Source organism: Lissotriton helveticus, chromosome 5_1, assembly GCF_964261635.1.
Source record: "Lissotriton helveticus chromosome 5_1, aLisHel1.1, whole genome shotgun sequence".
Lineage (NCBI taxonomy): Eukaryota > Metazoa > Chordata > Amphibia > Caudata > Salamandridae > Lissotriton > Lissotriton helveticus.
Window position 1 is genome coordinate 848,748,684 of NC_136065.1, and position 15,199 is coordinate 848,763,882.

The window sequence follows — 15,199 nt, forward strand, 5'->3', positions numbered from 1 at the left end:
ACTTGGAAACACATGAATCCCTGAAGAATAAAACCGTGGGTTGGCTTAACCTAGAGTGTGGTTTCCCAGTAGCTCTGTCTGATCAGATTCTAACTACCACTAGAACTAATTGGATAGGGAAATCACATAAAAATATTAGTGGCGACTGTGTAATAGTTAATTTTAAAAATCCACATCCTGCCACTACCTCTTCGATCAGAGCTACCTCCCGCCCACCAAATGACCAGGGAATTTCACTCAGACCTTTGGGGTATTTTTACAGACATTTATTTGCTCAGCCTACACGTAACTTTGGGGGGAGAAGAGGTTGTGCTGCTAGTATGCCCAGTGGATTCGACCTGGCGACTTCTAATCGTTACCAACCCTTGAGTGGTTTAGATTCTAACGATTGACTGAACTCTGACCAGGTTTCCTCACTGCCTGATGTAAAAACTGGAGAGTTAGATGGGAATGTTATTGGACTTCCAGTTATTGTAAGTGAGCATTATGTTTGCCGTACGATATGCCGTACAGTGGGTGAACCAGTTGGGTGTAACGAGGATCTTTGTGTAGTAGATGGGCCAAGTGTAACACACTCTAATTCTAATGATATCTTGGTTAATTGTTGTATTAGCCCATCTAACACTACTGTTGAAACAATGCAAATACCCGCTAGGCCCCCGAGCTGTTTTATCGCCAGCTGGAATGTTGCGGGCTTAATGTCTAAAGAGGACTGTTTGGGGTGGAAAGAATTTGTTGGTCTTTTCGATATTATTTGCCTCCAGGAAACATGGTGCAAAAATGTTACCGGTTATGACGGTTTTGTTTCTTACCAATTACCCGCTAGGGCATCAACCTCAGGTAGAGCCAAGGGAGGGCTGTTGGTTTTGATTTCTGTTAAAATCCCTATAATCGTTAAAAAACATGTCTCAGTGGGGGCTCACTCTCAAATTTTATGGCTGTCACAAGATGAGGGAAGAAATATCCTTCTAATCAATTTTTATAATAACATTTTCGACGGTACCAGGCACTTGGTGATTAATGCTTTGGAGAGTGCCCTGGTTGATATTATAGATGGTTTGAATGTTATTTTTGAATTTATTTTGGTAGGGGATTTTAATATAGCTGTCTGCCCCTTCTCTTACCAAAGCATATGTGGGGTCACTAATCGTGTTGGGGATGCCGACCTCCATTTTCCACATAACATGTACGGGGATTCTTTGAACAATCTGTTAGCAGCACATGATATGGAAATATTGGAGAATGAGAAGAATGACTCTGGGGAAAGTATCCCGACCTTCATAGGTAGGGGGGGCAAACACTGTTATTGATTTTATATGTATGTCTTCTAATCTTATCCCCTGGAGTTTGGCCCCTAGGGTCGTGGATGTCATGCTCAGCGACCATAACTGTATTACTATTGAAGCCATGCTCTGGAAAGAGAAACCTGTACCGGATTCGGGTACTATTGCTAACATTGAACCCCATAGACCAAACGGTACTAGGTTAAGATGGAAAGGGGATAAAGTGGAATTGACTTTTTTATCATCAATAGCTGCTTAGTAGAAATCACTGCAATCCTTGAGCACGCTAATATTACAGTTGATTTTATTGGATATTTTACAAGAATTAATTCCATCATTGACAATAAGTTTACAAAAACAGCTGGGTGTAAGCATAACCAACGAAAGGGATGGTTTGACCATGCATGTACCATCGCACTAAAAGAGCTCAAAGAGGCTCTGGCAGCCAAACCAAGAGTTAGGAGCCAGGTGACCCAGCTTAGAATAGATTATAAGATGATACTAAAGCGAAGGATGGCGGAGTTACGGCTTGAGGCCTGGGATAAATTGAACCAGGCAGCAGAACTAAAAAATTGTACACTGTTTTGGGCCACTGTTAACTGCCCGTTTCTCAAAGATGAGAAGGTACCTGAACTAACATCAATGGTCAATATGGAAACATGGATTTCCCACTTCTCTAATATCTTTGACTCTGATAAAGCCTTGGGTTATAATAGGGATGGTTGGCCCACTGTCCCTTTGAACATTACTATTACCGAGGTTATGGATAGCATCAGCGCTAGCAAGGGTGGAAAGGCTCAGGGACCTGATGGGGTGCCTATTGACGTATATAAGACAGCCCCCGAGGTTTGGGGCCCACTGCTGGTTAAAGTTTTTAACGCAGCGGTTTGTTATGAGATACCCCCAACTTGGGAAGAATCAATTATTATTCCCATTTTTAAGGAAGGTGACCGGGGAGATGTTAAAAATTATCGTCCAATATCCCTATTGGATTCCTCGGTGAAAATTATGAGCCGGGTACTTCTGGTTAGACTGGAAGAATGGGCAGAAACCAACCTGGCTAATTGTCAGTTTGGGTTCAGAAAAGGCCGTGAGACTATTGATCAATGCTTAAATCTCGAACTTTTGATTGGGAAATATACCCCGGCCAAGAAGGGGTGTATTTATCTCTGTTTCGCAGATTTGAGCAGCGCTTTCGATATGGTGGACCACGCAATTCTCTGGGCAAAACTGATAGAAATGCGGGCACCTGAGGGTATCGTCTTTTTTCTGGCCCGACTTTATGTTAAATTACGTACTAGCGTTCGATATGGCTCAAACGGGGAGCGTACCACCAAATTTAAGATTGGGAGGGGTATAAGGCAGGGGTGTGTTTTAGCCCCCCTGCTTTTCACACTTTTCATCAATGAGGTGGACTCGGTTTTACAGACAGTAGTGGCAGATGCCCCGAGAGTTAATGATTTTAACATCCCTGTATTACTCTACGCGGACGATGCCGTGCTGCTGTCTAGGATCCCGATAGGCCTTTAACGCTTGATGGATGGGTTTTCGCAGTTTATTAAGAGTAGAAAACTTGTGATTAATAAAACTAAAACCTATGTCATGGAGTGTGGGCCAGAGCGGAGTAAACCCCAATCTTATTTTATAGAAGGCCAAAGGGTCCAAAAAGTCGACAATTTTTGTTATCTTGGGATTACCTTCTCCAAGAATTGCAGCTGGGCCATTGAGCGTAAGAATGTTAGGACTAAGATATCGAGGAGCGCCAATGGGGTGTTTACCTTTGCCACTAAACTAGGGGATAAACGGATAAAAGACATGCTTAAGATTTTTCAGTCTAGATGTCTTTCCGTTGCCCTTTATGGGGCAGGGGTTTGGTGTCTGGCCCCAGCTGGAAGCCTCCAGGTGGAGGAGAATGTCTTTTTAAAAAGACTTCTGTGCCTGCCAAAATCTGCCTCTAACGAATTAGTCCATAGAGAACTCGGAATTCAATATTTAAATGATCTGATTCTTCTGAGACCTCTATTACTGTGGCGCTCCATTTGGCTGAAAGAAGAGACATCTTTAACTAGAGCCATTATTGATGATTGTCTCACTGTTGATTACCATTTCAAGATCCCATGGATTAAATATATCATCAACAGCTTTCAGGAGTTCTATGGCCTTAACATACTTACTGATCGATGTGGGGCTTCAGACTTTTCAAAGTCTGAAATGAAGAACATCTTTTTGATCCATAAATTAGAGAGGCGGGCTCGTGTGGAAGGCAAGTTATCCACCTGTGTGTTTTATAGCATCATGAATGAAATAGCGGGCTATCAGCCATATTTGACTCAAGTGACCAGAGTCTCCCATCAGTTTGTCCTAACAAGGCTAAGGATGGGGATTGTACATAATCTGGTTGCTTTTCCTACCCTGAATATGCACCCTGCTGGTCTCTGCTGGTCTTTGCCCGTGTGACAACATTTCTGCTCAAAGCACTATGCACTTTCTTCTGCTCTGTCAATTGTATGGGAATTTTCGTAAAACGTTTTTAAAACCTCTTTTTGTTAAGTTTGGTTTTAGAACAGTCCATGATTCTATGAAATTGCTTTTTAATCTGCACCATCCTGATGTTTGTTTTTTTACCGCTACTTTCCTGCTTAAAGCAATCAGTGTCAGGAAAAGCATGAGTTTTTAAATATTTATTCTGCCCCCGCCTGTATATTATGTTCTTTTAAACAATGACTGTCCAATTGTAAATGTAATAGTATGTAAATGTTTGTTTTGTATCTACTATACTTTTGCTTTTATGGACATGTTTTATGTTCCGAATAAAGCCTTATGAAAGGAATGATCCTGAGCAATTTTTAAAGGTGTAACATTAAAATTATTCTAATTGTCCCACAGTGGTCAAACCAACGTCTAGTTCACTTATTGAAACTGTTCTAGCAAAAAGTGCTAAAACGATCACTTTCCAAAGAGATGCTGATATTGACACGCACATCCAAAATATTTGACGTTAGCAGAGTGGGTCCTAGGTTGTTAAAATGTCTTCATTTACAGGTACCCAAAACATGTATGAGTGTTAAAAAGGGGGCAAAAAAGCTTTCAACTAGAAAGCGTTATGAAGCGAAATGGGCAACATTTATTAACTGGTGTTCAAGAAATAATTTAAAGGTTAATAATAGACAGTCGTATTACAATATCTATTTTTTTATGTATGTGCAGACTAAACTGTGCTTCATTAAACATGCATTTGCCAGCTAAAGTTGCAAACAATAAAGTGATGAGCCAAAAACCTAGCTGCTCTTCACCAGTTTTTACACGAGTTTAGGTAGGAGCTAAAAATATTATCCACCACATGGGGTGCCAGCACCAAAGTGGAATTTAAACCAAGTTCTAGAAGTTTTCACCAAACTGCCTTTTCAAGCTATGCATAAAAAAAATTCTAAGAGAGAATTCCAACGACATATTCTGCACCTTGTGAATTTTCCTAAGCATCATACTGGATAAAGACAATTTTCATAGCAACTCCCTTTCACATCTGCTGGTTCTGTTCCGCCCCAGGTGTGACGTCAGGGGTCACTACATCTTCGCCACATCCACTCAATGATGTTGGTTCTATTCTTTATGCACCCTTCTGACTGACCCAGAGCTCGCTCTCTTGAGTTTATCACACTTGACGGAAATTGACAGAATTTTCTGTTACAATTTATCCTGGGTGCAAGGTCCGAAGGCCACAGGATTCAAGCAGTGTAAAGATTGCCACACACAGATGTTAGTGACGGATTCCCAGTGTCTGGGCTCCTAACACGACTCAGTGTTCTACAATAAGTGTGCCAAGATTGACCCAAAGGTCATCCGTGGCCCAGAAAGCTAAACTCTACATTGCGGTGCACCGTCGGAATGCCAAGAAGGCCTGTTCCCGGTTGGAGACTAGAGCACAGACCTCCCACTGCTCCCGGTGCTGATCATCACCCAAGTCCGGCTTATTCGGGTAAATCAGAGGCAAGTAAAAAAAATCATAGGAGGTCCAAACATGGCTCCCATTTGTTTTACCGCCACCAGCACCACTCATTCGCTTGATGTCTCAGTATCTCAAGGCTGTAAATTCAGTCTCCAGAATAGGTTCCTAACCGCCTCCGTATTTGATCCGAGTTCCCAGGTCCTGGATCACGCCTGAACAGATAGAATTTGGACCATATTTTCGGTATCCCTCGGATCGCTCTGGCACGCCTGCAGGCCCCAGGAATCCGAGGTAGCTTCCATTCTGGTTAGCACAGATTAATCTGCCCTCTGTGCCAATTGTACCACTCTACCCTGCTGGGTGCCAATTCCGGCTTGATGCCAATTCCTTCTACAGTACCACTTTCCACACCTCCGCCTCAAGCATATTTTGTTGACGCCAGAGGGCGAGGCAATAGTCCTTGCAGACTCAGAAGCAGCATTTTCTTGCGTTGCCTCTGTTGTTTCCTGGTGCTGAAGAATGATAGAGCTTTGTCCCACCCTAGATCTTCGCCCCTGTACTATTCTTCATGAAGGACAATTTCAAAATGCTCACCCTAGCTAAAGTTCTGTTCGCCTTTAATCCAGGAGTCTGGATGGGGGGGATGGATTTGCAGGACACCTGTGTCCATATCCTCATTCTGCAGTCAGGCAGATGTTACCTGTGGTTTCAGGTAGGCCGAGAGCACTCTCCCTTTCAGCTTTACCCAGTGCACGTCAGATGTTGACAGAGTTATGTTTGCAGTTCATCTGAAGTTGTTGGGCATATCAGCTGTCCCATAACTCAATGGACTGGTTTCTGTTGAAGGCAGGCTAGCCTCTAACAGTCATAAAGCACCTCCAGATAAGGGCAGGCCTGTTGAGATTGTTGGGCTTTATTATCAACTTGCCAAAGTCACACCTTACTTGTTCACAACAGCTCTACTTCATCCGGGTCATCTTGAATACAGTGCTCTACCGAGCCTTCATTCCGCCTGAACGTGTCCAGGACATTTGAGCTATGATCCAGATGTTTTAACCTTTGACCTGGGTTCCAGTGAGAGCGACTCTGAGGCTTCTTGGCCTCCTGCATCCTGCTAGTGGACCACGCCAGGTGGCACATGTGGGCGCTTCAGGGGGATCTGAAGTCTCAATGGGCTCAGTACCAAGGGTACTTTCGGATTCCATCCATGTATCAGAGGAGATTGAAAAAGATCTGCAGTGGTGGCTGTGACCGCAATTGGATCAGCGACAGACCTCTGTCTCTACCCCACCCAGAACTAATGGTTGTAATGAATGCTTTGTTTCTGGGTTGGGAAGGCCATCTGGGAGAGGGGGAGATCGGAGGACTCTGGTCTAAGATGGATACCAGTCTCCACATAAACTTGTTGTGAGATAAAGGCGAGTCACTTGGAACTGAAGGTGTTTCTCCGGACCATCAAGGCGGAGCGGGTACACGTTCTAACAAATACCATGACTGCCATGACTGTGGTACAACAAAATATAGAGTGGCGTGGGGTCATGGGTCTTGTGCCAGGGGTCTCTATGTCTTTGAAAGAGGCTGATCTTTAAGGGTATCTTTCTGAATGCCCAGCACTTGGATGATTTTAAATGTCAGTTGACGTTGCCTGATAAATCACGAATGGCAGTTACACTCTGAGGTGGCACAGGGCATCATACACCAATGGGGAGAACACTGGCTCAACCTATTCGCCACCACAGAACAGGCAGAGTTAAAGCTTTTGCACATTGGAGTGCCCAAATCTGTTCTCTCTTGGAAACTCCTTTCCCCTAGATTGGGGCTTAGAACTCCTGTACACCTTTCAGCCCCTACTTCATCATCCCAGAGTTTTGAAAAAGATCAGAAAAGACCTGGCACAAATCATCGTAGTGGCTCTGGACCAGGTGAGGAGAGTGTGGTACCCAGAACTTTTGTACAAATGTCGTCCGATTTGGCTACCCATTAAAGAGGACCTCCTGTCGCAGCAGTAGGCCTGAGTTCACCACCCACGTTTGTGCAATCTACTCCTTCATGCATGGTGAGTAAGCAGCAACCACTTTCGATCTTCCTCCAGAAATGGTTAGTTATCCTAGCAGCCAGGAGTCCCACCACCAAAACTGTATACTCAGGATTCTGGGAGGTTCGTAGTCTAGTGTTCCTCCCATAACATTGAGCAGTTACAGGCACAGTTCTCTGACATTTTAGTGTTTTATCTCTGTCAAGCCCTGTAAGGCCTTGCAGTTAAGAGTTATCTTTCAGCCTATCTACGGTTGACTGATCACCTGTCCCTTTTCTTTTTTTAAAACACATTTTATTGGCTTTATATGGTACCATCTGGGCTGCAGCCCTGAATCTACATGTGAAATTAAGGATAAAGCAAAAGTACTGCATTTGTATACAAAATTAATAACAATACTCATATATAACAACAACTTTGCGCCAACAATCCCGCAATCCATGTATATGAGTGTGTATATACGAGTGCCCACCTCGGGAGTGATACGATAGTTAGTCTGACATGTTATGATTAAGAACAAAAGGGGGGTTCCCACAACAGGGCGTCTGAGAGGGAAGCGGGGAAGATTGAGGCCCCGATTGTAGCCCATCAGGACCATAGTTTCCTGTGTTTCAGGGTACAACCACGTGCATGGAAAACCGCAAATCTCGATTCCCCCCTGATCCCATCAGTGCTATGTAATAGGAACAATTTGGGGTCATACGGGAGATTCCAGGACAATACTTCACCCAAGCAAGACGAGACCATCCGCCAGCAGGGCGGAATCGCCGTGCAATCCCAGACCATATGTATAAATGACCCCTCTTCCCTCCTGCAGCGTAAGCACTGGGGAGATAAAATGACCCCCCATCCTCCAAAGACGAAATCTAGTGTAGTACACATGATGTATGTATTTGAATTGGATGAGGCGGTACCGACAAGACACGGCCCCCCCACCCCCACCACCGGGGGCTAGCTACGGCCTCGGCTCAATCATCATTGGTTAAGTCCGGAATGTCTGCCTGCCACGCCCCTCTGGTCTTATGTAATGTTGTTTTGGCGTGTGTCGTCAGTCTGGTATATTTGTCTGATTTTATGGTACACAAGGTCCCCCATTAGAAGACGGCCCGCGAGGGGATGGAATTCTGGGAGGGTGTCCAGGGTCACCTGTCCCTTTTCATTCCCCTTTTGTCATGCAGTATGACCTTAATTTGGTGCCACGTAGCCGATGTGCACTTTTCTTGAACCCATGCACAGCTTCTATCTACTGTATTACTCATTGCCATTACTTCTACCCAGCGAGTGAGTTAACTCCAGCATTTTCCATCCAGCAGTAATGCATTTCCTTCTTCCTGGACAAGCTGGTCCTCCAGACGAAAGCCAAATTCCTGCCAAAGGTAGTCAAGCCCTTCCACACAGTGCAATTCATCACCTTGCCTGCTTTTTATACTACAGCTTACCACTCTAAGGAGGAGAAACTGATTCAACATCTAAGAGGGCCCTCAGATTTAACATCGATTGGACCAAAGACCATTGATTGGATACTATCAACTCTTTGTGATCATCTTTGAAGCAACTACTGATAGATTGTTTTATGCATTAAGATCTGCTATGGGCAAGCCAAAAAGCAGCGCCAGAAGGCTTGCAAACTTATTCCACCAGAACAGAGGGTGCTGTTAGTGTGCTGATGCAACGTGTGTGCTAGTGCTGGACATCTGCCAAGCTGCCATGAGGGAGTCCCTCCACACTTTTGCAAAGCACTACTGCCTGGACAGCCAGGTCCTCTGGGCTGGTAACTTTACCTGATCTGTCCTGCAGGATTTCTGGTTTGAGCCAATCCACAGACTCACTACCTGGAGAGACACTGCTTTGGTGTCTTACCTTTTTTGGCAGAGAGTCTGTCTAACCGCAGACTCCTCACCAACCCACTCAGTTCCATGTTCTGTGGAATGGACTTTTACAGTCCATTAACAAGATGCCAATCTAGAGATCCATGCACCAGCATATTTGAATTTCTATGAGCTCAGGCGGCGCTGAGAGAGATGCGAAAAAGAACTGATGTCAACGCGTGGTTGTGGTGCAGCAATAGTGCCCCTATGTCACAGCTAGGGCAGGATGCGAGAAGTTGGCCTGGTATATGATGTTCACTATTCTAGTGGGCACCTTGCACCAGTCCAATCGACCCTTATTGATGGTGGTTGTAAAGCCAACCTTATAGAAAGCTATCCGGGTAGCAATGGCGAGCAGTCTTCAGGCTAAGACTTCAGTTGTTTTACCAATTGTAATCCCTTGAGTACCAAATGAAAGCACATCACACAAGGTATATATCAAATATATATGTATTTATTCTAAACAAAACCCCTCTGGACTCTTTATGAGGTCAGAGGTAAAAGTACAATACAAGGAACTTAGTATACGATAAGTTGCACAGTATACGTTTTGCCCTAGGGGCCTCACAAACCATATACTAAAATAGTGGTATAAGAGCCACGTCTGAGATTGAAAGCAGGCCTAGGGCCTGGGGAATCGCTGGGGCTTCTAGGCACTACCAAAGGTTAGGAAGTAGGAGGCCCACGGGAAACGCGTGCAGTGTCTCCACGGGTTACCATTGACTTTCTATGGGAAACAAACAAGTTACAAATTTACAATTTAAAGACACTTCTATGATAACTAAGATGGAACCCTTTTAGACTTACACACTTGGAGGGCCAATACCCTCGAGACTACCAGAGTACTGGTGTTACCTCACCCACGGAAGCCGGGTGCATAGGTGTCTTTTGGTGTCGGGTTTCGTCGTCGATTCCAATGGAGAGCTGCGAAGAAGTGCTGCAGGCGACCAGAGGAAAAGTGTCCGGGTGGATCCAAGGGTGGGTCGAAGATCTGAAGAACCTGAAAGCAGAGGAGACAGAGTCTGGGCCACTAGCCAGTGACCAGGGCGGCGATAGGAAGATGTCACCAGATGTCGGATGATTTCAGGTGAAAAGGTGAAGTTTGTCTCTTCAGCCACGAGGACCAGGAGGCGTCGACGACGACCAGGAGCTGGATTCGAGCTGTCCCACAATGGATCTAGTTGACTGCGGTGTCGGTATCAGGATGGGACCCAACAAGCCTTGGCAAACGCAATCCATGCAGGATGTCGAGATTGGCTTTGTTGCAGAACAGCAAGGTCTGGGGTGCTTCTCCTTTGCAGGGAAGCTGGAGCAAGCCTGGAGCAACCAGGAAAGCAAGTTTGATTCAAGATTGGTCTTCTTGGGGGCTCACTAGCCAACGGGCCAGGAACCACGAAGATGCGTCGAGCGGAAATGCACAAAGCGAGCCCACGGGACACTCGTGGAGTGTGGGCCTCTGAGCTTTGGTGCAAATGGTGCTCGGGCTGGGGCTTCAAGCACCCCAATGCACAACTTCGGGATACCTCAAGAAGTAGGTGCAGCGTGCAAAATGCAGGATGTCCAGGAGTTCCGGTCCCATCTCGTGTCCGCCACGGGTCTCAGCTTTCCTGTGAGTGAAGGTCGGGGTCAGAGATGTCTGGAAGTCCGTGTCCTGTGTCGCAGATTCTTCGGGATCCGGCGGGAGCCTCGAAAATGCAGACCGGCAAAGTTGCTGTTGGTGCTTGTTTGAACAGGGTGGGCACTTCTTGACCACAAGGGAGATGTCTTCCGTCTTCCAGTCGAAATGGAATGTTGAAGGTCCAAGATATATGTTTCAGAGTTTCGTCCAGGGTAATCTAAAGTCCTTGGCACTGGGGTTCTATACTTATAGTAAGTTTAGGGGTTGGACTAACTCTAAGGTCCCTCCTATGTGTGGACCTGGGGAGGGGGTGGTTACACCCCCTTCCCTTTGTCAAGTTTCACACCAGAGCTGGGGCTGAGCGCCCCATCAACCGGTTTGAACGGGGAAATGCATGGAGCAACTTGTGTGCCCCAGGCAGTGTCTGAAAAGCATTCACTGAATGCAACCCACCCTGCCCCAATACACTAAAGCCTGTCTGGGGAGGTGCCAGCACCTCCCTGGACAGGATACCTATTGTCCAAGCCTCCCCTGCAGGAGTTTCGTCCAGCAGTAGGAGGGCAGACTCGTGTCTGTGGCAGCAGCATTCATTGTGTGATGCTGGGGCTCTGTTTAACTTTAACCGGGTTTAACAGTAACTACATGTCTTCTCCCTCTAGAAGAGTGGAATGCTACCCCCGCCACCAGAACTGGCGGGGGTGGGGGGGGTAGTATTCCAAAGTGTTGGACACCTTACACTACATGTTTTGATAAAGCCAAACCAAAGTTAGCATTAAACGCGAGGATTGTAATGCACTTAAGAGTATAGGGTATGGCTATATCATAGAACAGCTATAAGGAGATGGTTACGAAAGCTGCAGAGGGCCTCAGCTCATGCTAGGGCACCCACTCACACAAAACCAAGCACTCTGCTTTCAGGATTGTCAAGGTCTGCCATAGGAGTGACTTATAGGTTACTATGTCTCTATATATAAGGCAGATATAGATATGTTATATCTAAGTAAGGGGTGATTACACCCCCTTACCCAGGCTGTAAGTACAGACCTGTGGTGTCAGTTTGGAAGGCTAACCAGGGGTGGCACAATACATGCTGTAGCCCCTGGTAGGCCTAGGGTGCACCTATGCCCTGGGTACCTATGGTACACTATACAGGGGCTCACATGGGTGACCCAGTAGCCAATCTGGAATGTACCTAAAGTACATGGTATCAATTTAGAGAGAGAACAGCTAGGCAGGACCATAGCCATACTAAAGTCGAAAAACCAGAGAATCACAGCAAAAAGTTGGGGTAACCATAGGAAGCAGACCCTACTCTCCTACACAGGACAGAACTAATGCAGAGCCGTACGACGTGCGAGGGAGTGGCTATGAAACGTTTCTAGATCCAGTCTTGAGCCTAGGGAAAATCACAAGGTGAGGAATCTGCGGTTAGAATTTCTCCCATAAAGGCTGAGAAAGCCTATTTAATTATATACAACGAAGACTGGAATGAGAATGAATCCAAGTTGCTTAAAGTAGTTTCGCAGTTTCATATTAATCAAATATAATTCAGCTATCAGACTTTTTCCAAAACCCTTTCAAAGAAAGAGAAAAGTCTCTACACACATTAGATGTAAGAACAATAACGTGTTACTTACAAGAACCAAAAGATATACTCAAGTCAAAGCAATTTATTATAGCACATGCTCCACAGTGTTTAGGTTCACCAGTAGCAGTAGGCACTGTAGCAAGGTGGATTGTGCAAACCATCCAACTATATTATTATTTAGTGAGCAAGTTCCTTCATCTTGACAAAAATTGGCCACACTGGTGTTCATGAGCAATGTTTCATTAAACACCATGTTAAGTCTTCAAACCACCCTTTTACAAAACATTGATATGTAGATATAAAGTCACAAAAACGAGCTCAACTTGGTCAGACCATATTAAAGCATCTATTTGGCACTACTCATTCTTCAAACTCTTCTCTATAGAGGAATAATACTGCAAAAGAAATGGGTTTATCACATGTAACATTAGTGCAACTTAGTGTTCCTTGAGTTTTGCCTGTGACCCTCCCAGGCAAGGGGGAGGAGTTGATCATGATGACTCCACCTATGGTCGATCCCGAAATTAAAAACAGATTTAAATTACAGGATAACAATTCCATTCTGAATGGCTGAATAATGAAACGTATGTGACTGCCAAGCTGCAAGACTATTGTTACAGGCAAGTAACCAATTTTTTATTTGTGACGGAAGTTTGTATTACAGCTGCACAGACTGTGTCGGTCTGGTATGTGTGAAGAAGTGTGTACTGCTGCTGCTTGTGTTGTACCTGTTGATAATGGGAATTTTTCAGCGCTGCAGTTCTTGCCTGTAAATATTGCCTTTTCTTTCTATTTGTGAAGACTGCTCTACGCAGTGCTTCTTTTGAGCCGGTGCTCAGCACTGGCACTTAATGACCAGCACCGGCGCTTATGACAGTGTGCTGCATAGTGGCGCTGTCTGCCTATTTTAGGTAGCAGCACAACAACAGTTGTTTATTAATTCAAGTTACATTTACTAATACCTCCATCCCGAGCCAATCTTATAGCTTTGGGGACCTGGAAAAGTATGAATTGTCACACAGGTGATGACAAGAAAGTGGTTACTATGCAATATTTTTTTGAAGTGGAAATATATTCTTAATAATATGGAGATGTGCAAACTAGACATTGACCTGGGTACAAGGGTGGGGGCATGTGAAATTCTCAGCATTACAAGCTATGAACAGATCCTCACAGGGTAAGTAACATATCCCGTTCATAGCATGTGTGGCTATAGATACACATGCTTGGGCTACAAAGCAATATTTCCCTAACCTGTGGTTGGTCAGTGAATGATGCGGATGACTGAAATAGCGTTCATAATACTGTTTGACCAAATCTAACCTGACGACGAGTGAGAATCAAGTTGTGGTATTGAGGAAGGAAACATTTTAATTTCTCTGCAATGAGGTAGAGTATCTGGGTCATGTCATTTCTGAGGACTGCCTGAGTCCTAAACTGGGTTTAGTGGATTCCATAATTGGAGCTCCACCTTAGTTGATGTGTTGGCACTGAAATTGAAAGCATTGACAGGGGCAACGGCTGAAGCAAGCTGCAGTGTCCTTCTGATGAGGGCCCTGGCACTAATTGTTTGACAAATTAAGCACTGGCACTGCCACTTCCAGTGAGGTACTACTGTCATGTGTAGGTGAAGCCTCACGGAAGGACTTGACCAATGCTTGTTGTTCATTCTACAGATGATATGGTCTTGCTTGAACCTGTTAAATGTTAATTAATGTGAAATCCACCAAATTGCCAGGGATGGAGTAAACCATCCATCGACCACTGCGTAAGCAATGAAGTTGGCTTTGAAAGAGGTTGGGTTTTTGGGATGAAGTTCTACATCTCTGTAAGATCCCTAAGGAGGGTAATGAATCTACTCTGTTTCATCCAAAGGCCGCAGATCTGAAAGTCACAGGGATTTACTTTACTTTTAATACTCATAGGTAGGAAGACACAGGAGTGTTGCAGCAAGCCTGAGAGTAAAGGTGGGGTTGGGGTTTTACAAACTATAGAGACCAGATACAAGATTTTGACTAGGCAAAATGGAATTTAAATGTTAATTTCAGATTAACTTTTCTGCCTCCAGCCGTCACAAATGTAAGCACACTGAACCTGGCCCCTGTGCTTGCTGCGTACTCACAACTTTTCCCACTCTCTCCAGGGCATCCTCTTGGAGCATCGTGAATTGGAAGCCGGAAACAAAGTCAACGTCACCGCCGTCCTTGAAGCTGCTGGCAAGATACAACAACTGCCTGGAACTCCCAAATTATAAATCCTTATGTCTAACATTAAGAAACACAGTCTGTGCAGCACTGCTCTTCTAATCAAATCCCGTATAGTTTAGCAGTTAATGGCAGATCGCAGTAGGCTGGAGAAGTAACTTGTTTATGCAGATGTATGTTGGTGCTGAGGGTCTTCCAGGTACCTGCTTTCCCTAGATGCTGTGTCTCTTCCTACTGTACTAATGAAAGCCGAAGTCTAAAAGCTTGAGGACTTCGGCTGGATGATCACAGAGTGAACGAGAAAGGTTGAAAGGGATGCTGGTGCATGGTCGACTCGGTGCAAGGATTCGGAAATCAATGAATGCAAATAACGATTGTACTTTTAAATATTGTTCTATTAATTTGTTGTCCTTTTATGGAAATGTAATAAAACCAATTAAATGTCACCTTTCACCAGTTGAAGTATTGCAGTAAAACCAGAATCCTACATTGTTCAAGGCTTGGAATTTTCCCAACTTTTACAGTTAGCTCTGGTTCTAGTTATCCCTCTGCTCGTCATCATGTTGATCATGTGTTCTTATATCTGAGCGCCAGGATACCCGTAGGGTGGCAGTAGCGCTATACAAGCACAGATACAATACAATTATCTTTCCTCCA

At 44.8% G+C, this 15,199-nt stretch overlaps 1 protein-coding gene across 2 annotated transcripts in view; it reads left to right on the forward strand.

The window, feature by feature from the left end:
* PRXL2A (peroxiredoxin like 2A) overlaps positions 1 to 14,988 on the forward strand; it is a 273,948-nt gene extending 258,960 nt beyond the window's left edge. For both annotated transcript variants that reach the window (XM_078643328.1, XM_078643327.1), the window contains exon 6: positions 14,482 to 14,988. In XM_078643328.1, coding sequence (XP_078499454.1) covers positions 14,482 to 14,592 — 111 coding nt within the window. In that variant the 3' untranslated portion in view covers positions 14,593 to 14,988. The remainder of the gene's footprint in view (positions 1 to 14,481) is intronic.
* Positions 14,989 to 15,199: the final 211 nt, after the last annotated feature.